Source organism: Nelumbo lutea, chromosome 1 (assembly GCF_056320005.1).
Source record: "Nelumbo lutea isolate HS-2025 chromosome 1, American lotus-T2T, whole genome shotgun sequence".
In the NCBI taxonomy this organism is placed as follows: Eukaryota; Viridiplantae; Streptophyta; class Magnoliopsida; order Proteales; family Nelumbonaceae; genus Nelumbo; species Nelumbo lutea.
The window spans coordinates 49,668,685-49,694,595 of record NC_142684.1 but is presented as its reverse complement, the minus strand read 5'-3'; the positions used below and the strand labels follow the sequence as shown (position 1 = coordinate 49,694,595).

At 37.5% G+C, this 25,911-nt stretch overlaps 2 protein-coding genes, 1 non-coding gene and 1 pseudogene across 3 annotated transcripts; 2 read left to right on the top strand and 2 right to left on the bottom strand.

The window, feature by feature from the left end:
* Nucleotides 1-1,365: 1,365 nt before the first annotated feature.
* Nucleotides 1,366-6,867, top strand: LOC148874588 (UV-B-induced protein At3g17800, chloroplastic-like). The gene is made up of 3 exons (XM_088982557.1): nt 1,366-1,838; nt 2,033-2,331; nt 5,904-6,867. The coding sequence occupies exons 1-3, from the start codon at nt 1,695-1,697 to the stop codon at nt 6,706-6,708; spliced, it is 1,248 nt and encodes a 415-aa protein (XP_088838683.1). The 5' UTR covers nt 1,366-1,694; the 3' UTR covers nt 6,709-6,867.
* Nucleotides 6,868-17,948: 11,081 nt separating this feature from the next.
* LOC148874587 (pentatricopeptide repeat-containing protein At3g21470 pseudogene) lies at nt 17,949-21,170 on the bottom strand (annotated as a pseudogene).
* Nucleotides 21,171-23,517: 2,347 nt separating this feature from the next.
* LOC148874586 (uncharacterized) lies at nt 23,518-23,955 on the bottom strand. Its single transcript, XM_088962181.1, has one exon. The coding sequence runs from the start codon at nt 23,953-23,955 to the stop codon at nt 23,518-23,520; it is 438 nt and encodes a 145-aa protein (XP_088818307.1).
* A 1,378-nt stretch (nt 23,956-25,333) lies between these two features.
* LOC148874585 (small nucleolar RNA R71) lies at nt 25,334-25,440 on the top strand. The gene has a single exon (XR_016106048.1). It is a non-coding gene; the product is annotated as a small nucleolar RNA R71 (small nucleolar RNA).
* Nucleotides 25,441-25,911: the final 471 nt, after the last annotated feature.

The window sequence follows — 25,911 nt, the reverse complement described above, 5'->3', positions numbered from 1 at the left end:
AATTAATTAATTAGTTTAGTAGTTAACAATAATTAATAGAATAATTTTTTTTTTTTAAGATTGGAAGTAAGAGTTTCCCACTTTTCACAACTCTTAATATGGTGGATTCCACTCTGCATGTGCTATTTTCTTGAACTACCACTAATCAGAATTTGACACATATCTAATGGGCTCTATTCTTCAACTACCATTAATTAGAAATTAACACATGATCATTTTGTTTAAATGTTTGAAAGGACAGTGTTTGCATGGCATGTAGATGGGGTTTTGGCCACTAATTATTCCTTTATCATAAAATTATAATGCAACCCATTGTGTAAATCTGAAATTATAACCCCCCGTAATCTATTAATAACCCCTATAGACCGTACCCTAGGCATAAATTTGGCATCAATCCACGATCATAATTCATCCCAGTTCTACTGTACTGGGATCGTCAGTCATTTTCCTAGGATCGTCGCAGTGCGTGGCGCCCAGTTGGTTGATTGAAACCGGTGGCGCCCAATTTTCTGTGTTTTGTCACCTGGTTGGGATTCTCCTCTCTAGAATCTGTAGGTGGTCCATTTGTCTTTTCATGGCCGAAATGAGCATAACAGAGTCAAATGACGGCAGCCCTAGCCCCACACTTGAAAGCTCGCCCCACACGCTAACCACGTCATATTCCAATCGTGCGTCGAGATGTTCTCAATGCACGCTGAGATGAGATGTGAATGTTGGTCTTATATTGTGAGTCGATCTTTACTCATTTTCAATGAATCCGGTATATGCTGCCAACACTATAAATTCCAACATCCCTCCAAGTGATAGGACACCGGGCATATCATCTACTGAGATGTGCGGTGTCAGATCATGCCAAAAGACTCTAAAGTAATGTTTCCGATCAACGCTGGGATATGAGTGTGGGTCGCGTGTGAGTCGATCAGATCTCATTTCCAGTGAATCCGGAATATCCTGCCAACAGTCCGTTCCAGCATCACTCCTAACACCGCACATCTCGATTTAACGTCTGCGCCTCACAAGGGGGCGCCTACAACGTTCCACAGTACATTTCCGCCTTGCATAGAGAATCGTAATACACGGCGAAGAAGTGCTGTGGACTGTGGGGCGCAGATCTGAACTCGCACATTTGATCTTGAGATTGAGAACTATCTTAAAAATGGGACCAACCACCTACGAGAGATGTGCTGTGCGGTGTCAGATCATTCGTCGAGAAACTCGAAAACGTATTTGTTGGCAGGATATCACAACTCGTTTATTATGTGATGCTCCGTGACTGTCCCATACGCAGTTGGGAACCTAGGCTGTCGGGTCGGGTCAAAGGTTCGGTTTCTCCTAATGCTGTTTACTTGGTGCTGATGAAACAGCCCGCTGCAACTGCAAACAAGAAACCAGTAGTTAAATGTGTTGTGTCTGAGGTGGCATGTGCGTGTATATCCCAAAACCCTTGGTTTCCGTTATCATCTCTGATCTCTAATCCCTCATCTCTCTATAAATCACTTTGCGATTCTGATCTAATCTCTCTTTCTCTTTCTTTCATCAATGGAGATTTTCTTTTAACTTGATTGAAGTACTAGGCCTTTTTGGGGATTTTCTTCCACGAAACAGGAATTCTCTTTCTCTCTCGTTCGCTCGTTTTCTGATTCTCTCTCTGCAGATTTCTGTATTCTCTTCTCTGGTGAACCCACGGCTTGTTTATGGACTATCGTCTCTCCTACAAAAGAATCCCCATTGCTGAAGCTTTGCCCGTTGTGGTGAAGTCTGGAGGGGATTTTAAGTTTTTCTCCAAGATCGGATTTAGATCTTCTCTTTCTTTTCGCAATTTCAGCTTCCCTTCACAGGTCAGGATTTAATTGCCTGTTGATTCTTTTTTTTTTTATAAATAATGATTTAGTAACAGTTTTAAAGGAAAATGATTTTTTTTTTTTAATTTCCTTCATTAATAGCAGGTTGTTTTTAGAGTGTTGATGGCTAATTGGAATTTTCTGAAGGAAAGAGGTGAATTTGATTTTTTTTTCTTGTTTATTGTTTATAGAGAGGCGCTAAGTTCTGTGGTGCTCTGCATTTCGGACTAAATCGTGGAAACAGGAGAGTTAGAACGGTGGTGGTTGCAGCTGCAAGTGCAGAATCTAGTTATTGTGAGTTTAGGAGTGTAGATACGCCTCTTGAGCTTACTTCATCTGCTGGGAAATTTCTAAGTGATATATTGCAGAACCAGAGACATCACTTCAATGTTGCGGTGAAAGAGCAGCTAGACGAATTGGCATCTGATAGGGATGGAGCTGTTGCACGCATGAACCTCAGTGTAGGTTCTTCCGAATCGTGCCTTCACAGGTCAGTCTTGTAAACTTATACCTTTTCCTATTACGGTTCTATGTGGCTTTGGCTTCAAATACCGAGTTCTATTGACCATGGAGTTTCAGTTTTACTGTGTTAATTGAATTTTGTTTAGATATGTTTGTACTGGGTGGTTTTAACTGTGAATTAAAAGTTTAGCTTTACTAGTTTTTTTGGCATGCTGATTGAAAGAAAGTTTTCCTTTTTCAATAATCCTGATCTTAAAAATATGAGCAATTTTATTTCTTTTTTCTATGTATATATGTGAAGAGCCGAGTCTTGGACTGGTGGACATTTTAGCAAGTATTGTAAGGAGTATGGAGAGTAGCAAAGAAAAAAATGTAGAAAAGAAGAAAAAAACGCAGATTTTTACGTGGTTTTGTGTATTGAGCCTGCATACACGACAGGGTTTTAAAAGGTTATGTGTTGTTGAGGATTAATGGCCAGGAGAAAAAAACATCAATGAAAGTTTAAATGAGTAGAAGAACATATGATAAACCAAAATAGAATGATAAAAGGTACAGGCAACCATAAAATAGATGTCTATAAGCAAGAAGTTCTAGGATTTTAGCATTCAACAAAATAATAACTAATCAACTAACAACATAAACCTTTTATATTCAAGTTTCAAAATCCAAAATTCTCAAATTGTTTGAATAACCAATCATAATGCTTTAGATTATCAAAACTTCCCAATATCAAAATCCTTTTCACTAACAGGATCATCTGATAAATCATCCATATAATTGATAGTAGGTTTTTTGTTTCCCAACTGTTTAGAAGAAAAGAAACAACTCAACAGATTTAATCTATGCCAAAAAAGGCTAACAAAAAGAAAAGAAATCCATGAGGAAGAGAAATGAGAGACGAAAATAGGGTAGATAGCATTTTCTTAATGAGAAAATAGAGAAAAAGCAATGAACCTAGAATGCAAGATTTCTAGTCACCCGGAAGTGTAGAATGATAAAAAAAAATATTCCCATTCTTTTTGTTTCTTGTTGTATTTTACTCTTTTATTTGGCCCATAGTTACCAAAATGCCCCATTCAATTGTTTTAAACTTAAAAGAACATAAAATAATCTATTTTTTTCAGTATTAAATAACTCATTGCCATTGGTTCTTAAGGCTTAAGCCTTTCTACGCCTCATTCCCTTAGGCTAAAGGCCTACACCTCATTCTAATAAAGTCCTAAGCCTCATATCAAAGTTATGAGGCTTAAGCCTTTTAAAACAATGAATTCCACAGAGGTTCTCTTGAAACTCTACTATTTGTCAATCAATTTTTTACAGCCCCAGTAGAAAGCTAGTATTTATATCGTTCAATATAGATTTTTGGACCCCCCAGTAAAGAGGCTTCGCCCAATGCCCCCCAATACCTTTCTAAAGTGGTTCAAATTAGCTATCTTGTGCAAAGGGGTTCTGTCTCTGGTTCACTCAATTCAACTCCCAAAGAATCTCCCTCTTGCTGCTGTTGATTTCTCATCCTTCTTAATACAAGACATTCTTCATCAGCAAATTTCTGCGAAACAAGCACATGAACTGGTGTAATCAACCATTTATATCGTTGTCCCAATAATATTTCCCACTTCCTACTAAGCTCCTTATGATGCTTTTTTTATTTCTTTGATATGTAATGCACATTTATATTATTTCTAAGTGTGGAATGCTGTATGGAAGAAGCTCATGTGTGAACATTTGAAAGGATAATATGGGCAGAGGTACAGTGGACCTGGAACAAGATAAATATCGGATATTTTCCTTTTTTAAACTGAAGTTGTACTTATTAAGGTAAAATTTCACTAGGGTGTAATTAATCAAGAAGATTGAGATTAAAAGTCTGTAAAATTGGAGATAACTGATTGTTGAAGAGGGTCTGTCAAAAGAATGTTTCTATTGACTGACTTAGAGAGGATTCTAACTGTCTAGATATTCTTTTGATATGTGAAAGAAGTTAGGCCTTTAGTTTGGTGAAGAGCTTATCCATAGAAGGGATAAAAGGAGAGGGCAGAAGAAAATCATAATATGGAAGGAGCCCAGTTAGAGATCCTGAAGGATGTATTAATCTGGAGTTAGGGATGAACATCTTAGCTGAATGATTTCAGGTGACCTTCACATGCTAGCACACTTAACCAATAGTTCTAGAGTTCTACTTGTACGTATAACCTTCTTGTTCGGTCTGAGGAGACTCTCTCCATTCTCTTGGTTTCAGATATTGTTTTGATACGTGAAAGAAGTTAGGCCTTTACGTTTGATGAAGAGCTTATTCAGAGGAGAAGGGGTAAAAGGAGAGAGCAGAAGAAAATGATAATATGGAAAGAGCTCAATTAGAGATCCTGAAGGATGTATTGATGTGGAATTACGGACAAATGGGTTAGCTACATGGTTTCAGGTGACCTTTGCATGCTAGCACACTTAGCCTATAGTTCCGGAGTTCTACTTGTACAGCCTTGTTGTTGGGTCTGAAGAATCTCCCTCCCCATCCTCTTGGTTCAGCTTGACAGGATTGGCACCAAGAGAATCATGTATGAATTAGAAATTTTATCTTTGATGTTACAGTATTTCACTGCCTCATTACTCACCAACACTTAGCTTCTGGAGCCACTGAAAGTCTGTACCCATACCTATGTCTCTTTTCAGATGTTACAGTATTGCACTTGATGGTCTCAGGTGCTTCCGAAGTTAACGAGCTGCCACAGAACCACTTAAAACTTCCTGCACCATTCCTGTGCTATCCACTTCTTTTATTTCCAGGTTAGACCTTTTTCTACCATGCTGATTTGCTCCAAGAAATACACCATGCTTCTTCTGGAGCTAACATGGTGCATATTTGAGACGATCATGCACCTGTATTTGTATCTATTGTTTATGACATTACAACTATTTCACTTTCCAACTTTAACATTGATTTATTGAAATTCATTATGAAAGATGTTCATGGGAATCATTTGTAAATGTAGAGATATTCTCATGGTGCATGTGAATGAAAGTTCCAACATATTACAATCATAGTACAGGAGGGAATACAATGACTTGTGATGGAATGTGAAGCGTCTAATTCTACATTGAGATTCCAATTGAAATGTCCAATTAATGGGCAGTGAGCAAAGTTGCTCCTTCAACTTATGCCATGATGCTTCAGGATATTAACGTTCAAAAGCATATCCTCTACACTTTTCATCCAGTAAAAAAGATTAGAATGAATTATATTTTTCTGATAAAGCTTTCCAGTCACACTAGAAAATTGGGTTTTCAATCTCAATCCCTACCAGTTAAGCCCACATTCTTTCAGTTGGAATTTAGAAATATTCTTGTTGCTTAACTTATGTCTTCATTAATGGTTGGTTCCCCTGCATTAGAGACCAACGTTTTTTTGCCTCAGTGTCTATGTGACTGCTGTTCATGGATCTTTAATCAAGTATTTAATGAGACAAACTACTGAAGTTGGTTACGTAATATATTAATGTTCTCAGATTTTCGTGTTGAAACTATATTCCTTGATCTCTCCAAGTTCAAAACAAAGCTACCCAAGTCATATCAGGAGACTGACCTTATGATTTTACTGAATGTCAGGAGAATTGCAGAACTGAAAGAGTGTGTGTGTCAAATAGCTATTGAAGATGTCATGTACATGTTAGTTGTTCACAAATTCTCTAAGGTTGAAGTGCCCATGGTCCCAAGGCTCTCTAGATGCGTTAGAAATGGCAAACTAGCGGTATGGCCATCCAAAGACAAGGAGTTCGAGGCCATTCACAGTGATGAACTCTTGGAGATGGTAAGGGAACACGTTCGCACCGTTATTGGGTGGAGAGGAAGATTTAATATGACAGATAATTGGACGACGACTCAGATTCACAAGCTCCAGCTTGGCCGGGTCTACGCTGCCTCCATCTTGTATGGTTACTTCCTTAAGTCAGCCTATTTAAGACACCGACTGGAGTTGAGCCTCTCTCTTACGCACCTAGACCTTCCAATCGGCCGTGGAATACGAATTCCAGTTACAGAGTTGCAACTCCATAGATCAGAGGATCATGTTCTCTTCGGCCGCTCGGCTGGACCAATATCCACCTCTCTGTATCAAAGGTTAGGGAGGCATGTAGATAGACATGAGAATCTAAAAAGTTATGTCATGAAGTTTGACCCTGAGACGTTGCAGAGGTGTGCGAGACTGAAGTCGCGGGAAGGAGTGAATCTGATCGAGAAGCATAGTTGGGCACTCTTTGGGGATGGGAACACAAGTTCCCTTGAGAAAGATGAAGTTGTTGTTGTCACGTTTTCTAGCCTGAAGAGATTGGTTCTGGAGGCTGTTGCTTTTGGTTCGTTTCTTTGGGATGCTGAAAGATTCGTTGACAGTGTGTACAAATTGAAAGAGAACTAATCATGTTACAAGTTTTACTGCAAATGAGAAAGCTATCTCTAACATTCTATTAGCAATCTCCAAGCTCTCTCCTACATGCCACAAAAAGATTGTAGTATAACCATGTAAGACTCTGTATCTGCTAGTTCCAATAAGTTGTGCTCCTTGCTGATTACCCAATGCAGACGAGCCATCTGTCCTGAAATTACCAGCAGGTCCAACCTGGATCTGCGACACACCTTTCACTAAGGTTATGTTCGGTTTGAAGGAAAAGGTAAGGAAAGGAAAGTAAAAGACAGGGAAACCTATACAAGGTTTGTAAAGGTTTCCTCCCTTTTCATTCATTCAAACCAAACACAGCCTAAGGCTCACTTTGGAAAGAGTACAAATATAAATGTCCGGTGCAAAATCTTGTATTTTGAACTATTTTCTGTGTATTTGCATTGTACCAATTTGTATGAGTGCAAATACAACTATATATACCTTTTCCAAAGGCGTAAACTAGCCAATGAACAGAATGCATGTACGATTTGTATGTTCACTTAGGTTATGTTTGGTTTGAAGGAAAAGGTAGGGAAAAGAAGGGAAAAATAGGAAAACCTTTACAATCTTTGTATAGGTTTCCTAAACGTTCCCTTCCTTTCCATACCTTTCCTTCAAACCAAACAAAGCATTAGGGGCCACTTGTGATATTGATTTTCTTCTCGTTAGTTGCAAAAACAAATCAAAACCATGCAGATTGAAAACAATCGTTCCTCGAAAAACACACATAAAACATGCTCTTGATTGTGTATGTATTATTTGTTTTTAAAAGTTTAAAGGGTGATTTTTTTGTTTTAGAGAAAATATAATTTTAAAAAATATGATTTGTTTTTGGAAACAGAATAATTTTGTTTTCATTCTCAAAACAAAAGTGAAGTTAGAGAATATATTTTTGTATTTGTTGCTGATGTGATAATTATGAAAGTTACAATATCTAGGGTTTTGTTGAGAAATAAAACAAGAGGAAGAGAAGAGAAGAGAAGAGAAGAGAAAGAGAGTTATTGTTCATTCTCTCAAACTTGTAATTTTATATTTTTTTGAGAAATTATAAGTAAGCCTTCATATGCGCATCCAAATACAAAGGAGCATGAAATGGCAAAATTACCCTTATCCTAAACAATCACAACCCTCCTCAAGATGAACATATATGTCAATCATACTTGGCTAGTCTAGGTTCTTGGCAAACTTTAGATGATGATAGCCTTTAGTGAGACAATCAGCAAGTTGGTCTTCCAACTTTAACACAAGGTAGGCAAATCTCTCCACTAGCTATCATTGAAATAAGAGATTTTGATGAATTTTTATATTATACCCGAAGGTAGACCATATGAAGCGAAGGTCAATGAAGCAAAATCATTTGATAGATTTAAGATTATGCTCAAAGGCAAATTGCACCAAATGAAATTTTTTGATGAATTTTGATGGGTATTTGATTATGCCTGAAGGCAGATCGCATGAAAAGAAGGCCGCTCGAAGAAAACAAATTTTAATGGATTTTATAAATTTTGAATTATTTAGATGAAAAAAAGTTTGATGATTAATGACTTTTGGATTTGGACAACTTATATGAGAGCAACTTGCACAAAAGGATTATGAAAGAAAAGATTTTTAGGTAACTTTGGATTTGGATAGACAATGCCAAGAACTTCGGATTTGGTGCATGCCAAAATTTTGAATGAAAGAAAATTTGATGAAAAATTTTTGGATAATGAAATAAATTTGTATGAAAATTCTTAAATGGTTGGGATGAAAGACTTCTGAATGATTTTGGGTTTTCGGGAAAACTTTATTTGGAAAAGATTTTTGGATGCTTTAGAAAATATTTTTGGATGGTTTGGATGAAAGGAAAATGAATGCAATTGAGCTTTTCGTGTTGTTTTCATTTTTTCGAATTAAATAAGGATTAAGTGGATGGTCAGAGCTTATTTCCAACAAAGCAATGACACTCAAAAAAGCCCGCCTACCCTTATGGGGTGCGAGATTTGATGATAGAAGCACTATTAGTTTTAAAGATATGTGTCTTAGAAATGTTAGATGTTAATTGGAAATTCATTTAAAAAAATATTCGAGTAAGAGGTGGTTACCCCTTCCGTGCAGAGATTGAATCTTCATGACTTGTTGAATCGAACTTATTGTGCTTTGACATACTTGCCCCTAGATTGGAATGTATCATTCTCTTTTTTTTGTTTTTTTCCCTTTTTGCCCCTAGTTTAGTGTTTCTAGGTCTGACTTTTCTTTTTCCTTTTTTAACCTCTGGGGTGTCTATACTTGATTCCATCATTGTTAGCAAAAAAATGCAAATTTGCTAACCTCTCAAAGATCAAGGAGGTCTTATTAGATGGGACGAAATGTGGCTTAGGACATGGCTTCTTTGGTTGATGGCTAGTTTGAAGGTTTTGGTAGAGCCTTTGAGGACCAAAGTATAGAGGCACACACCTACTACCCTTCCTCTACTAGGTAAAATGGGATTTTAATTCTATTTACATGAGAGTGTGTGTGAATTGTAAGTGTTTAAACATGCAAGAAAAATGAATAGGAAAGAAGCTAAGAGTGATGGGAGAATTCAGCCACATGTTCAACTTTACAAGTAAGTTTCTAGGTGGCATACTTGGGGATTAACAGAAGCTAAGTTCTCTTAATGCTTGTTTAACTAAAACAAAGGAAAGGAAAGAGTAGAATAAGAAACAAATACAATTTACTCCTACCCAAAAACATAACTAATCACATTTAGTTACAAACGAAGGAAAAAACACAATTTTTAAGAGATCACCAAAGGAATAGAGGGGAGGGGAGAAGAAAAAACCCAAAAAAAAAATAAAAAAAGGAAAAAATACTTAAGGCTAGTCGCGATAGACATCCAATGTGCTACGGTGGAAGATATTATGTGATAGTAGGGTTTGAGAAAGGTAGATGGGTGTGATTTAGGTGCGATGGGTAGTTCTAAGGTGCAATGAGTTAAACATGAAGTGTGATGGGAATGTTCTAAGGTGCGATGGGAAGGTTATGAGTTGCGATAGGAGTGTTCTGAGTTGTGATGGGAAAGTTTTGAGGTGCAATGGAAGGGTTCTAAGCTGTGATGGGAGTGGTTTGAGTTACGATGGGAAGGTTTTGAGCTGCGATGAGAGGGTTCTAAGCTGTAATGGGAAGATTCTAGAATGTGATGAAGCTCTGAAAGAGATGGTTTTGATGTTCTGGGCTGTAATGGAACTGAATTCAAGTGTGATTTTGCAGTTTTGGGCTGCGATGGGATTAAGAGAAGGTGCAATTTTGGACTTTAGGGTTGCGATGAGGTTTTAAGGAGGTGTGATTTTGGACTTTTGGGTTGTGATGAGGCTCTAAGGAGGTGCAGTTTGGATTTCTGGGTTGCGATGAGGTTGGAATGAATTGCGATTTTGATTTTATGGGCTGTGATGGGATTGAAAGGAATTGTGATTGCGATTTTCTGGGCTGTGATGGGATTGGAATGAGGTGCGATTTTGAACTTTTGGGTTGCAATGAGGCTTTATGAAGGTACAATTTGGCTATTTGAACTGTGATGAAACTAAGAAAATGTGCAATTTTAGACTTTTAGGTTGCAACAAAGATGAACTGAGGTGTGATTTTGAAGAAGTGTTTTGGGTGAGACCATGGTTTTGATTTCGATGAAGATGTGGTTTTGGGTGAAACTCTAGTTGTGATTTTGACAAAGGTATGATTCTGCATGAAGTTTTAGGTGCGATTTGGGCACAAGAATGGTTTTGGGTGTAATTACAGTGTATGAGGAAGATGTCTCCTACGCCAACCAACACAGAAACCTAATTCCAAGTCGTGCTGGAAAGGTTTGTTGCGCCTAGCCTTTTTGAGATGCGATTTGAGATCTCACTCCATCAACTTTTAAACTTACCAATGCAAAACAAATAGGTCTGAAACTGAGTCTGAACAACACTCGATAAAGGTTCTAGTTTTCTCTAGTGGAGTCACCAGATGTGAGCTTTGGGAAGCTCATGGACGTATCAAAAAGATGGAGCTGCTAGCCATTTTTTAGAGGAAATGAACCCTCATTTTTAGATTTGAAAAGTCGATTTATGTATTTGATAGTGACTCTGTTCTTCATGGAAAATGCACAAAAATGAGAGATTTTGGATTCTAAGAATTAGGAGAGGGAAGGTGTTAGGCACCCCTCTCTATAAGCTACTATAACAACCCAATACGAGAGTTGTTCGAGTTCAATTTCTAGTGAAACACAAATTAACAAGATTACTCAAAGCTCCTAAAATCTGGTGAAAACATTCCCAACTTCACCCAAAATTGATTTGAGGTAATGTTATAGGGTCTTAGGCATTGGTTTCCCCAAGACCCCTGCCTCTCTACCCCTTTTTCTCAATCTGGAGAAAGTTGAAAATGCAAGTTCCCATGGTTTTAAGACTTTAAGCAATTCGAAACTAAATTAAAAGCAAAGAAACGGTGAAATGAGAGACTTACCTCTCATGTGTGACCTTGAAACAAACTTTCCAGCAGCTAAAAAGACTTCAAACGAAGCTTGAGTGAGTTACTAAGCTAGGCTAAGCGTTTCTGGTGTTAATTCTGGAGAATAGGGGAAACAAATTTGTTACTTCAGCTTGGCTTCAAGGATCTTTGGACTTCAAGTATAATGGGTGTATTATAGAAACTGAGAAACCCCCCCCTTCTCAAGCTCGAGTTGGGCATCTATTTATAGAGAAAAAAAGGAGGAGAAAGAGCTTAAAACTCATTCAACTATAGTGCTTGTCTGCTTGGGACTCAACAGTGATTTTTCATACTGATAGTTAACGATTTTTAAAAGAAACAAATGTCTAGTCAAGCTTTCCTATTTGGTGAAACATTTTCTTCAATTTGGGGGTGGTTTTCATGGGCTTCGTGTGTCCAATGGGAGTTTGGGGCGTGCCTATCATGGCAGTCTCTTTTTGGGGCTGTCAGTGATAGAAAATGTAAATTTAATGAACTTTAAAATGTTATTTTGTCTTTTCTTGGTTTTAAGTGGGGATATCTTAGGGTTTTTGGGCCTTTTGGGGTCTATTAGGCTTTGTTTAATTGGTTCAGGTGTTCTAATGGGTCAAGAATGGGTTTGACATCAGCCATCACCCTTTTGAGGTTTCAAGTTGGGACAGATGACATGGAAATTTAATCTAATGTGTCAAAATGGCATTGTTTTAGTTCAATGGTCAAAAGGATGAATTTGGTCATGAAATTTTGTGTGTTGGGGGTTTTTGGGTCTTTGAACATAATGATAATGTCTGCTTGGTCGGATAGGGTCAGGATGATTGAGATCTATGGCTGACAAATTTGTATCAACAAGATTTGCTAAAATAGGATCTTGGTTTGATGAAGGGTCAAACGAGGGAATTTTGATCTATAATTTGGTAGGTAGGCATTTTTTATCATCTTGAATCTGATAGAATCTATGGATCTTTGATTAGAGTTGTGGATTAGTAGGTTTAGTTCAGATCATGGTCTTAGCTTATGGTTTTTCAATCAATAAGAGGGCCTAGAATGGAGTCTTAATTTTTCATTAGTCAAATGAAGGAGTTTGGTCGTGAAATCTGACGCTCTGGGATTTTCTAGGTTTTTAAACATATTGATAATGTCTAATTGGTCATATGAAGTTGGGATGATGGATGGTATAATCTAATTAATGAGATTTGCTGAAATAGGATCTAGGATTGATGATGGGTCAAACAGGGGAATTTTAATTTACAATTTGGTGGGTAGGCACAAATTAAGGTGAGACATCAAGCAGGCAATTCTGATCTGAGAAAGATATGGTCGACATTGGTATCGCTCTGGGCCATCAAAATGGAATGTTGGTGTTTTTGTAGTTGATTATCGTAAATTTATGGTGGGATTCACTAGTTGATAGCTTCATAGTGATCTTGTGGGGATGGGTGTATTGGATTTGATTTTGAGGAGTTGGAGTTTGAATATCACATAGATCGGGTTCATCAGAAAGGGAGTTGGTGTGATGAATGGTGGATTTGTGGAGTTTAGTCATGAAAATTGATGCATAACTAAGTTATAGTTTTCCAAGTTTGGGGATGTTGTCTGATCGGACGTTGATGTTGATATCAAGGTTCCTATTTGTCTTGTGGATTGTGTCAAATGAGGGTATTTTGGGATTTGGGAAAGTCTTAAGTTAATCTGGTTGTGTTTCCATATTTTTGGGGTCTAAGAGGAGGATACATAGAGGTAGGGTGAAGGGACCGAGCAAATATTAGGTGCTAACAGTATGCAAACAAATATTAGATCGGAAAACCATAGTGTTGTAATGCCTCCTTTCTAATCTTGGATACCTTAATATGTGCAACATATTTATATAATAATATTTAACATGTAATAATAGCCCAAAACTGCCTAATCCGATACCATTTCAGAACACATACAACCTATAAACTGCATTTATGGTTTCCACTATAAGTGGCATAATAAAAAGAAATTATTTAAGCAACAAATATAGTGCTTGTTGTGTATTTATATCAACCCCAAAAAAGTCAGTAACCCAAGCCAGGATGTGAATGCTACCAACCAACAACCATTTATGGTCTGCAATGAAAAATAAAAATTTACAGAGAAGAGAGAAAGGGGGATGGGGAATTAATAACATAGATGCTTATGAAAGCAAAATTAAAGGCAGAAATATACATGTCCAAAAGGACCCTAATATAAAACCACTCTATCTTGTTTGTCTTCTAGGCATAAATTAAGAGATGTTTTAGGATCAAAGTCACAATACTGTGCAAATAAGAAGGCATATACCCAAATGATCATTTAATCTAGTAAATGCATAAGTCATCAAATTAGAGACATCAAAATTATAGAGAAATTGGTGGAATTACATGATAATTAATGGAACAACTCCAATAAGGAAAATATTGTCAATAACTAAAACTACCAAACCATGGTTATGTACAAACGACAATATATGCATTTTTCAAAGTTTGATGCATTTGAACAAAACCTTCCTAGGAAAAATTAATCCAATTTAGAAGATCTTTTATATACTATCAAGTCAGTTCCACTCAACCAACGAGAGTAACCCCATCTCCGACAAATCAAACTATTTACTCTATTTGATACTTGTTTGATGTTTCCTATCTCACCTCCCATGTCTTTTGGCTTATGTAGGTCCAAACAAATCTAGATTGTCTTCCTACAGCTCCATTCTTCTAAGGACAATTAGAAATAAAAAATGTAAGAGTAGAAAAAACACATACAAGACCATAATAGCCAAAAGTTAAAGCTATTCTTTTTACTAGTATCCAACAATCAGATTCTCACCACTCAAAAACTCAAAGATGGTCCCCCATGTTTCTCAAGAACTGAGGACTTTAACCCAAATCCCTAATTGCTCCAATATTCTTTGCTACTGGTGGAAATGGAGTATTATTTCACAACATCCTAAACATATTTATCATGTTGGAAGGGTTAGGATCCATCGTATGGATGGCCGAACCATGCTAGATGCTTAGGCAAATTTTCAAAAATTTCCTAATTCTTATAGGAATCAAATTCATAGTGTTTTGAAAAACTGCATTTTTCAGGATCGGTCTTGCACTGAACCAAACCAAATTTGAAACCAATCAAAGATGGAGATTTATACCTGATACAGATACCACAAATGTAGATCCCAAGGTGAGTTCATGCCCAAATTAGTCTTAAAATCAGCCTCCACTAAGGATGGAAAGTGTATAGGTGAAGGTGATTCAACAACATAGTTTTAAGCAAAATTGCAACCCAACTGCTTGGATTGAACTAGGGAAGTTAAGCCTGATATACCCTGAATTTTTCTTGCAAAAGTTAAAGGAAAAACTAACATATATCAATCCCAAATAGCTGAGTTTGAACTGGAAAAAAACTGGAAGACAAAAGGGTGCAGAGAGAACCAAAAATTGTAAAATTATGAAGATGTCTTGGACCGGTCTACCCCCTGCTCTTTTATAATCCCTTATGGAGCTAAATCCAAATCTAAATCAGATATGTACTCTAATTAGAGATATACTTTATCTTCTTATAAGATTAGGTCCTCCATACCCAAATTCGCTCCATGTTACATGACAACTTAAGTTGTTATGTGATAGCTTAATTAATCATATTAATTATGAGCCTTAGGCCCATCAACTATAAGGTTCATAACCCAAGGGTGTTGCATGACGAACTTAGGCCTGATTTGTATGGTGTGGAACCCCACAATGACCTCACATAAGTCCACATGTGTGAACGTCGAAAAATATCCCTCCCCGACTGTTCACTTCATGGGCCCAAATAAATGGAGTCGCCACCCATCAGAAATAGCTAAAGGGGAGTGATGGGGCTCCCAGATTTGCTTTTAGTAAAACATTTTAGAATAAATAGTGACTTCATACCACTCGACTGAGGCAAGGTTTATTTGGGTAAGTTGAGAGGGAGAGAAGGAAGGGGTTAGGCACCCCTCTCTCCGGCTAGTGTGAATGCCAAAATTCCCTCTTTGTTTAAGTTCAAACTAAGAATTCGGATCCTCCAATAACTCAAAAGGAAATGGATGCTTCTCTCCTTCCCTCCAGACCAACCCCTTTTGGATGTAGGGGTTTGAGCAAAAGAGTGATTTCTCACCCCTTTTCTATCAGAACCCTCACCTTCGGACTCGATGGATTAGTTTAAAAGAGTGGAGAAAGTACCCACTAACCTTTTTGAAGTAAGAGAACACGATGATTTGAGCAAAAGAGTGATTTCTCACTCCTTTTCTATTAGAACCCTCACCTTTGGACTCGATGGATTAGTCTAAAAGAGTGGAGAAAGCACCGACTAACCTTTTTGAAGCAAGAGAACACGATGATTCTTGAACTTGAATTCAAGAGCATAATGGTGGACTAAACAAAAGGAACAAAAAAAAAAAGAAAATAGATAAATAAATAAGGAAAATAAACTTAAGCTAACATACATATCTAGCAAAATCAAGATTCGACAAGATGTGTGGTAATGGTGTTATCTCTATGTAGCCTTCAAACTTCTGGAGATGCTGATTTAAGGGTTATTCTCAGCTTGGATTGATGCTGGGTGGGCTTCGGCGATAGACTGAGATGTATAGCTGAACTCAAATATGAATAGTGACTGAGATTTCGAAAATTAGGAAGGAATAGGAGTGGTAGAACTAGGTTGAAAAGAAGAAAAAGAAGAAGAGAAGAGAAAGAATGTGAAGCCACTGGAGAATTGATTAGGGGGAATGACGCTTTTCTGTCGCCGCTACCGAGAGGAAAGGGACAATGAATGGTGAAGAATTCTCTCCTTCCCCCCTCTCTCTTCGACAACTCTATGTTTTTCTTCTCTTTAGCCTCAAAGCTCTCTCTCGTTTTCTTTCCACTCTCGAAGTTCTCTCTCAGGCAAAGCTCTCACTTTCTTAGAAAATAGGAAAGCACTCTCTCGCTTCTTTCTTCCTCTCTCGCTTTCTCTCTCTCTCTCTCTTGAAACTCTATGCTCTCTCTCTACCTCTTTCTTTGTCTCTAAGAAGCCTTCTTAGAAATCCCTCTTCCACTCATTTAACTCAGGGGGCTTCACATACCCTTGAGCTGCTCTTCTCTACCACTATTATCTTTCTTCCTTGGATCGGGTGCCCTCTATTTATAGGGAGAGGGAAGGGTGACTTTTGCCGAACCTAAGAAAAGGGGGTTTAAAAAGGTGGGGTTTAGAGGAATAGGGAAGATTCACAACTTGGGGTACAAAGGGTAATTTTGTAATTTTGTTAAGAAGGGCAATTTGGTAATTTGAGGGCTTTAGGGTTTCCAGGTAATTTGGAGCAAGGGGTAGTTGGGTAATTTTAAGGGAGTTTGATGAGTTGGGGTCGGAAGGGGTAGATTAGGAAGGATAATTGGGTAATTTTGGTTAAAAGGACAACTCGGAAATTTTGGAATGGACGGTATGGGTATTAGTGTAAGGGTAATTTGGTAATTTGGAGAGAGGGTAATTTTGGTAGTTTGGGCAAGGGTATTTTGGAAATTTGTTCAAAGGGTATTCTAGTAATTTGGAATGGGGATATCTTGGGAGTTTAGTCTTAAGGGTATTGGTAATTTAATCTGGGGATATCAGATGAGATCAATAATGGGTTTTAAGGATTTGGGGATTGAGATTTGGGTTCTTTGGACAGTCTAAGGTGGGTGGTAAGGTTATATTGGGCCAATTGGGCCTAGGTTTGACAGATCTGGAAGGGTGGTAGTTCGGTTAATCTAGGGCCTTAAAACATAATCCTTGTGTGATCGAGGGGCAAACAATGTTTGTTTCAGATGAAATTTCATAGGGTAGGATTTTTGGGTAGTCTGAGGTGATTGGTAAGGTTAGATTGTTCCAAATAGCCCCAAATCAGGAAAATTTGTAATCCGGTTAATCTAGGACCTTGAGATGGAACGTTGGTGCAATTGAAGGGTAAATAGAGGTATTCTAATTTGACATTTCATAGGTGGGTATTTGGGGGTGTCTGGGATTTGATGATGAGGTCTTATCAGACTTAAAGGGTCAAAATTATAGGAATTTGGGTCAATGTGATGTTCTAGAGCGGAATCTTGGTTTGATGGCAGGGCAGATGGGGGAATCCGGGGTTGAGAACTTATGGTAGGTATTTTGATGTATCCAAAGTTTAATGGTATGGCTTGATCTAGTTTGGATGTCTTACGATCAAGGGGATCTGGGTTCTAAGTGCTTAGGCTAACGAGAGACATCAGAATGAAATCTTCGCTTGATGGATGGGTGAACGGAGGAATTTTGAGCAGGAACTTTACGAGTATGTGTTTTGGGAGGTACTGGGTCTGATGGTTGTGTTTGATCTAAGGGTTGTGGTGTAAGTGGGGGTTGATCAGAGCCATCAGAAAGGTATCAAGTAGGTTTAACGATGAGTTTGGGGGCTTTAGGGCTAAAAGTTGTGATTTTTGGGTTTTTGGATGTTTCAGAAGGATGGGAAGGGTCTAATCAAGAATTTGGGGTGAATTGGGGTTCAAGCGGTGGATTGAGCAAAAATCGGGTGCTAACAAATGCCCTTCTTTGTTGTGAGGTAGGAAACTGCGAAACAACAAAGACCAAAAGAAGCACACAAAGATTTTTGTGAAGGGTAGGCTTGGAAGAGGGGCAAGACGAGGGAGGAGGATTGAGACGAAAAAGAGTACCCGTATAGCATTATTTCATCATGTGCAGGGTATTTTATTCTTGGTAGAGCGACCCCTACTAGGTAGCAAGAACCTTCAGAATCAAGGTATGTTTGCCTGTAAAAGAAAGAAACAAAACAGCAACAGTGATAAAGTGACTTATTAGTTTACCTTATGGAGTTACTAAAAATTGGATATTTTGAAAAAAAAAGGCCACTACTAAGTGAAAACCACATCTAGTCAGGGTAAATCTATGAAAACTGGATTAGGGTAAATCTACAAAAATCTGGATCAAAGTAAACCTGGGAAAACTAGATCTAGGTAAATTTGCAAAAAACTAGATTAGAGTAAATTTACCAAAACTGGATCAGGGTAAATCTGTGAAAATTGGATTGGGGTAAATTTGCAAAAACTGAATTAGGATAAATCTACGAAAACTAGATCAATGTAAATTTGCAAAAAACTGGATTAATGTAAATCTACGAAAAACTGGATCATGGTAAATCTGTGAAAAGTGGATCAGGATAAATCTGCAAAAACTGGATGAGGATAAATCAATGAAAACTGGATCATGGTAAATCTACGAAAACTGGATCAGAGTAAATCTATGAAAACTAGATCAAAGTAAATCTACGAAAACTAGATCAGGGTAAATCTATGAAATTGGATCAGAGTAAATCGACAAAAACTAGATCAAAGTAAATATGTGAAAACTGGATCAGAGTAAATCTATGAAAATTGGATTAGAGAAAATCTGTGAAAACTAGATCAATGTAAATTTGTGAAAACTGGATTGGAGTAAATTTACAAAAACTGGACCAAAGTAAATCTGTGAAAATATGGATCAAAGTAAATCTATGAAAACTGGATCAAAGTAAATCTGCGAAAACTGGATCAAAGTGAATCTGCAAAAAACTGGATCAAAGTAAATGTATGAAAATTGGATCAGAGTAAATCTGCAAAAATTAGATTAGAGTAAATCTACAAAAACTAGACCAGGGTAAATCTGCGAAAATTGGATTAGAGTAAATTTTTGAAAGCTGGATTAGGGTGAATCTACATAAATTGGATCAAAGTAAATCTGCAAAAAATTGGATAAGGGTAAATCTGCAAAAATCGGATTAGAGTAAATCTACGAAAATTGGACCAAAGTAAATTTGCAAAAACTAGATCAGGGTAAATCTGCGAAAACTGGATCTGAGTAAATTAGCGGAAACTGGATTAGGGTAAAGCTGTGAAAACTGGGTCAAAGTAAATTTGTGAAAACTAGATCAGGGTAAATCTGCGAAAACTAGGTCTGAGTAAATCGATGATAACTGGATCCGAGTAAATCGACGAAAACTAGATTAGAGTAAATATGCCAAAACTGGACTAGGGTAAATCTGCGAAAACTGGATCAAAGTAAAAATGCGAAAACTGGATCAGAGTAAATCTATGAAAAATAGATCAAAGTAAACTACGAAAACTGGATCATGGTAAATCTATGAAAACTGGATCATGGTAAATTTATGAAAACTAGATTAGAGTAAGGCCCTGTTTGATGATTAGGTACTTGTTAAAAGAAGTACTTTACAAGTACTTGAAGTACTTATTTTAACAGCTACTTAAGGCTGTTTCGTAACGTACTTTTCAAATCACTTATTATGTTTTTAAGCACTTATTGGGGTGGGAATGTTTGGTAAGCTACTTTCCGCATAAATGCTTATATTAATGTAAATGACAATTTTAGCCCTTACTTCACTCATATATATATATACAATGCTTTTCACATGTTATACTATACATTTCATCTGAGAGCCCACATGGACCCCACTTCATGACAACTAGGAGCCCACATGGACCCACACGTGAATCGCCATGTGGACTCAATTAATAGCAATAATAATAATAATCATAATAGTAATAAATAATCACAATAATAATAAAACAATAGTAATAAATAATAAATATTAATAATTATTTGGCACTTCACCGAAACCCTAACCCTAAAAATCATTCTTGCATTATGCAAGTCCCCGAATTTTTATACATGTCAACCAATGCATTAAAGACAAACTGATTTGGTTTGATATTGCTACAATTTATAAGATTATGGATTTCTTTTCCATAATCCAAAGAACCCATTTGTGAACAAGCTGATAATGCACTTGCTACAGTAACTTCATACGGCTTAAATCCCTCAGCTTGCATCTTAGTGAGAACCTTCAGAGCTTCTTCGCAATATCCATTTCTGTGCATATCCAGCAATCAATGAATTCCATTTCACCAAATTCTTGACTGGAATGCAATCAAAGATCTCTCTCGCCTCCTTGACGTTACCCTTCTTGCAGTAGCTAGCAATTATTGACGACCAGGAATAGTAGTTCCGCTGTGGCATCTCCTCAAATAGCTACCTTGCCGTCTCCAATTGCCCAATCCTCACATATCCATCGATCATCACAGCCCATGTCACCACATTCCTCATCTCATGTGGAGAGGAATCGAATAAATGCCTAGCAGCAACAATATCCCCATTCCATGCAAATCCATCAATCATCTCTGCCCATGTAACTTCCGTCTTCTCTGGCATCCATTCAAAAATAAATGATGCAGAACCCATGTCACCATTCCTTGAATACCCTTCTATCATTGCATTCCATGTTACCATATTCCTATCGGGCATTTCGTCAAATACCTTGCGGGAACCAACTATATCACGGCATTTAGAATACATGCTAACCAATGAAGTCCCTATCCTCGCATCTAAATCCTCCCCAATTTTGATTGACTCAGCATGCAAAGCTTTCCCGTGGCGAAGCATGCATAGAGACCCACAAGCCTTGAGTAGTAGAGGAATAACACCATAATGGTGGATTCCTTTGCGGTGAATTTGGATGTAAAGAAGAAGAGCTTCTTCCGGGGCTCCTTGAGAGAGGTACTTTTTTATGAGATGAGACCAAGATCCATGAGTTGGAGCCATCATGAACTCTCTTTTCTGACTTCCAACCTCCTCTCCCTCTCTGTTGATTGTCGTTCACCACTAGAGCTAGTTATGTCTTTCAATTCGTCCAAGATAGAAAAGAAACTAGAGAATATTCTTTGAAGACAGGTGCGAGGGACAATCATTCTGGCTGAGTTCGATGCTATCTCTGGGAACACAAGCGCTATTGCACGAAGGATCATGGAGAAATTGTCGTCTGAAGCTGATACGAGACTGTTTCTCGCAAAATCGGTATATATTTCACATATTGAGACTGGATGGTCTCACCTTTCTATGCATGGCGAACGACACCAGCGGATGGTGAACAGGGTCCATCACTAATCATCACCGGTGGACCTACAACTGGTGCACCGCTACTTGGGTTTAAGTTTTGAATGAATGGAGGAGGTATAATCCTCATGGGCATATTTTAGGCATTATAAAGAATTATCAGGGACTGGTTCGACCCATTTTTTGGAGAAAAATGCCAACTTGAAGTCACTTTTTTAAATAAGTACTTTAATAAAAAGTACTTCTTCCCCACTTTTTTACCAAACACGTAAGTACTTAAAAAGCACTTAATGTTTGGTCCCATGTCTTAAAAGAAGTACTTGTTAAAAGAAGTACTTCTTTTAAGTGTTCTCAAACACTACCTAAATTTGCAAAAACTAGATCAGGGTAAATCTGTGAAAACTAGTTCAATGTAAATCTACGAAAACTAGATCAGGGTAAATCTGCAAAAATTGGATCACAATAAATATGTGAAAACAGGATTAGGGTAAATCTACGAAAACTGCATCAAGGTAAATCTACAAAAACTGTATCAGAGTAAATCTGTGAAAACTAGATCAAAGCAAATCTACAAAAACTAGTGATGAGAATGAAAATTATTATATTTTTATCCCTTAATATTCAGTCTTTTATACTTATTTAGTGCCTAAATGGACTCATTATTTTTATATTTTGATTTAGGACATGAAATGAGGTGTTAAGTGAAAAACAAGGACAATTGGGTATAGCTCTCTCATCTGGAATCCGATTGAGATGATTCAAGATGCATTGGAAAGATAAGGAAAAATTCTACAAATTTTATGTTCTGAGTTTTGATAGATACGGACTGCATCGAGGTCAAAATCTGGCACGAATTATCTACAACCGCACTGCTGACATGCTGGAGCCATTCCTTAGCCTGCAAGTTTTCATTAGGGAATTCACCACTCTTCCACTTATATGAGAACTTGGTTTTTGAACCCTTTCTTGATGAATCAGACTTGGAGACTATTATCTAGCGAAATTTTACGAGATTTTGTCCAAAATCAAGCAAAATCTTTGCAAAAGATTCAAATTAAACACAACTATGCTCGATTCACTATGTTAATTACAGGAGTCTCACTAATGCACTGCCCATATTTTAATTAAGATCACACAGGTCAACTAAATCTAGGATAAATCACCAACTCACAATGTAAAATCAAGAAAATTTAAGAGACTTCAATATGAGTATATGAACACTTTATAAACACTTCATAATAAGCAACTCACCTAGATTGTCAACAAAAGAATATACAATTGCAAATTCAAGTGCCATGGATTTTACCAACGAAATAGCATAGAGTCACCAACCAACACATGAGATCTTGAAGGTCAGCCTTTTTCTCTTGTTTTTTTTTTTCACAAAAACCCCCACACTTAAGCTTTTCAACACACCACTTGTGGGGCATTTTATTCTTTTCTAAGTTATTAATATGCCTTTTGATGTAAATACAAATGTGGGTAACGAATGCACCTGGTTACTCAACATATAATATACTTAGAATGCTTTGCATACTCTTATTCTCAGTTGCTGTTTTACGCAAAAATCGACATTTGTGATGATTCCTGGTTACTAAGCAACCAAAAACATTGGAGTAGACACATTTTAATTTAATTGACCTTAACTCATGTCTCTAAAGTAAATAATTTGACTTCCATTACAGTTACAATCAATAGCATCCAAAGGAGTAAATGTAACTTCATTAATTAGCTGCCTTGCTAAACTACCCATTAATCTGCATCTCAAAAGCATCATACACACCAAATTGACTTCCTAAATTTATGCCCTTTACATTACAACTTAGTAAATTCACCCTAAATTCTTTTGACATGATACGTCCTAAAAATAGCATGAGTAGCATTCTTTCATTGACTCTCAAAAAGATAAACACTATTAGTACCAAGCATAGTTCACACAATTTTTGCAAAAATTTTGCTTTGCCTAGAACAGAGAAATTCAAAAGAAAAGACTACTACAATTAATAAAGAAAAACTACTGCTATTAATAAAACATCACACCTAATCGCCCCACACACTTAACATGAACATTGCCCTCAATGTTCATAGAGATAGAATGTGAAGATGAATTCAGCAATGAGGGTAGTGGGACTTCAAGTAATTGAAGGGGTTTAGAGAACTTCCCTGAAGAGCATTCTGAAATCTGGAATGGCTCCTTCTATTTGGACCCTCTAACTGCTAAGAACCAAAAGAAACTAGGAGGATAGAGTGATAAACACCCAGAAAGATCTGCAATCCACAAAATTAACATCCTAGAAAAGAAACTCGAGTGATACGAAAAAGAAAAGCAGAAAACAAATAAAAATAAGAACTACTTATCAACATTGGGTTGCCTCCCAGTAAGCGCTTGTTTTCCGTCTAAAGCTCGACATTGCAATGGGATCAATGAACATCTAGGTACACAGTTGGTGGGGTAGGCAATTCTCCACCCACTACATATGGTTTGAGGTGCTGACCGTTGACATCTTCTTCAAAATCTTGTTCTACCTCACTAACTTGACATATTTCTTTCACACATGAATCGATCACATCAATTCTCATGCAAAGTTCTTCCTCCATAGGATGCTTCATAGCCTTGGACATGTTAAACTCCACTTTGTCATTGCCAATTTGAAGGGTCAGCTTTCCTTCATTCACATCAACCAGGGCTTTCCCTATGTTTAGAAACGGTCTGCCAAGGATCAAGGTGCAATCACGATCCTCCTCAAAATCGAGCACAACAAAGCCCACAGGAAATATAAACTTGTCCACTTTCACAAGTACATCCTCAATCACGCCATGAGGTTTCTTGATGGAATGATCCGCCAGTTGCAAAGTCATCAAGGTAGGTTTCACTTCTCACAGGCCAAGTTTCCTGAAAATAGACAAAGGCATCAAATTAATGCTAGCACCTAAATCACACAAACACTTAGGAATTGTAAAACTCCCTAGGTCTTTCAATTTGGTAGGCATCTTGCTGGTGATGATTGAACTACACTTTTCAGTCAATGGGATAGTTTGGTCATCCTCCCATCTCCTCTTGTTATTGATGATATCCTTAAAAATTTAGCATATTGAGGCATCTGGGCAAGAGCCTCAGCAAAAGGAATATTGATTTGCAGTTTCTTAAAAAAGTTCAAAAATTTGGAAAATTACTGTTCAATTTGCTACTTCTTTAGTCTTTGAGGAAAAGGGATTCTCATAACAGGGTGAAGGTTGGGCATTAGAGTGATTCTCCTTGTCACCTTGGTTCCCCTCGGACATATCACTGGTTTCTTCATCATAGATTTCAGCATTGGTTGATGAAGGACTCTCGACATCTGTACCTGCCCTCTTACTTTGCACATCTTGCTTTAGCTCCAACACTTTCCCACTCCTTAGTGAAATTGCTTTGAGCTGCTCCCTTGGATTAGTCTCAGTGTTGCTTGGTAAATTGCCTTGGTTCCTAGCCAAAACAGCATTGGCTAGTTGGCCTATCTACATCTCCAAGTTGTGAATTAAATATGAATGGTTCTTTGCAATTTGATCAAATTTAGCTTCCATCCTTCTCTAGGACTCATCTTGGCTGCTCATCTTACTACTCATCATGTCCATGAATTTATCCAGTTTGGCTTCAAAAGAAGCTGATCTATCCTACTGAGGATGTGGATGGAATCTTGGTGGTCCTTGCTATCTAGGCATGTTGTTGTTTTGGAAATTGGAACTACATGCATTGTTGTTATTGCTACTCCATGAAAAATTTGGGTGATTTCTCCACCCTGGATTATATGTATTGGAGTACAGGTTGTTGATCTTCCTTCCTTGAAATTGATTCCCCCCAAAGTTGCATTGCTCCATAAAATTTCCACCTACAAAATTAAAATTTCCAATACAACAGTCAGAACTAACATGACTTATAACATTACAATACTCACAGATTGGTTGAATTGAATTGTTGATGGCGTTGGCTTGCACGTTCATGGTGCCCAATTGCTTGATTAAGGTTAAAATTTGAACCTGCAAGGATGCTATGGAGTCCACTTTTGATTTGCCTCCCTGTCTAACTGGACTCAGATGCGCGGTTGGCCACAAACAATTATTAGCTGCCATTTCCTCTAAGAGATCAAAAGCAGCATCTATAGTTTTTCTCATCAAGGAACCTCCTGCAGTAGCATCAATAGTATCTCTAGTGGTGCGAGTGGCTCCATTGTAGAAAGTCTGAATCAAAAGTCCCTTAGGTAAGCCATGGTGAGGGCAGCTTCTCTACAAATCCTTAAATCTTTCCCAAGCCTCATACAATGATTCATTCTCAAATTGCTTAAAAGTAGTGATGTCTTTGATGATCTTTGTGGTTTTGGCTGGGGGAAAATACTTAGCCAAGAAAGCCTATGCCAGCTGTGCCGATGTGGTTATGGAATTTGCTGGTAGAGAATTTAACCACGCTTTAGCTTTATCCTTCAAAGTGAAAGAGAAAAGCCTCAGCCTAATAGCATCATCTGAAACTCCATTGTATTTGAAGGTATCACAGATTTCCAAGAAATTTTCAATGTGAGCATTAGGATCTTCATTGCCCATGTCATAAAATTGCACACTTGATTGGATCATTTGGAGTAGAGCTGGCTTAATCTCAAAGTTGTTGGATTGATGTTCGGCCTTGCAATACTCTGATGTGCACCATGCAGTCCAGGCATAGCAAAATCTCTAAGAGTTCTCTCATTATCATGTCGATCTGCTTGGTTACCTCCATTATCCTCCGCCATCTCTGGAACCCTTTGTTAGACAGTTTTGTATTCCCTTAGCTTCAATCCGATTTGATGT

Bases quoted from the DNA above. Each gene is read 5' to 3' on its own strand.
- LOC148874588 (XM_088982557.1), top strand. From the start codon at position 1,695: ATGGACTATCGTCTCTCCTACAAAAGAATCCCCATTGCTGAAGCTTTG. The intron at 1,839-2,032 runs GTCAGGATTTAA...TATTGTTTATAG, and splicing joins ATTTCAGCTTCCCTTCACAG to AGAGGCGCTAAGTTCTGTGG. The intron at 2,332-5,903 runs GTCAGTCTTGTA...ACTGAATGTCAG, and splicing joins TCCGAATCGTGCCTTCACAG to GAGAATTGCAGAACTGAAAG.
- LOC148874586 (XM_088962181.1), bottom strand. From the start codon at position 23,955: ATGACTTTGCAACTGGCGGATCATTCCATCAAGAAACCTCATGGCGTG.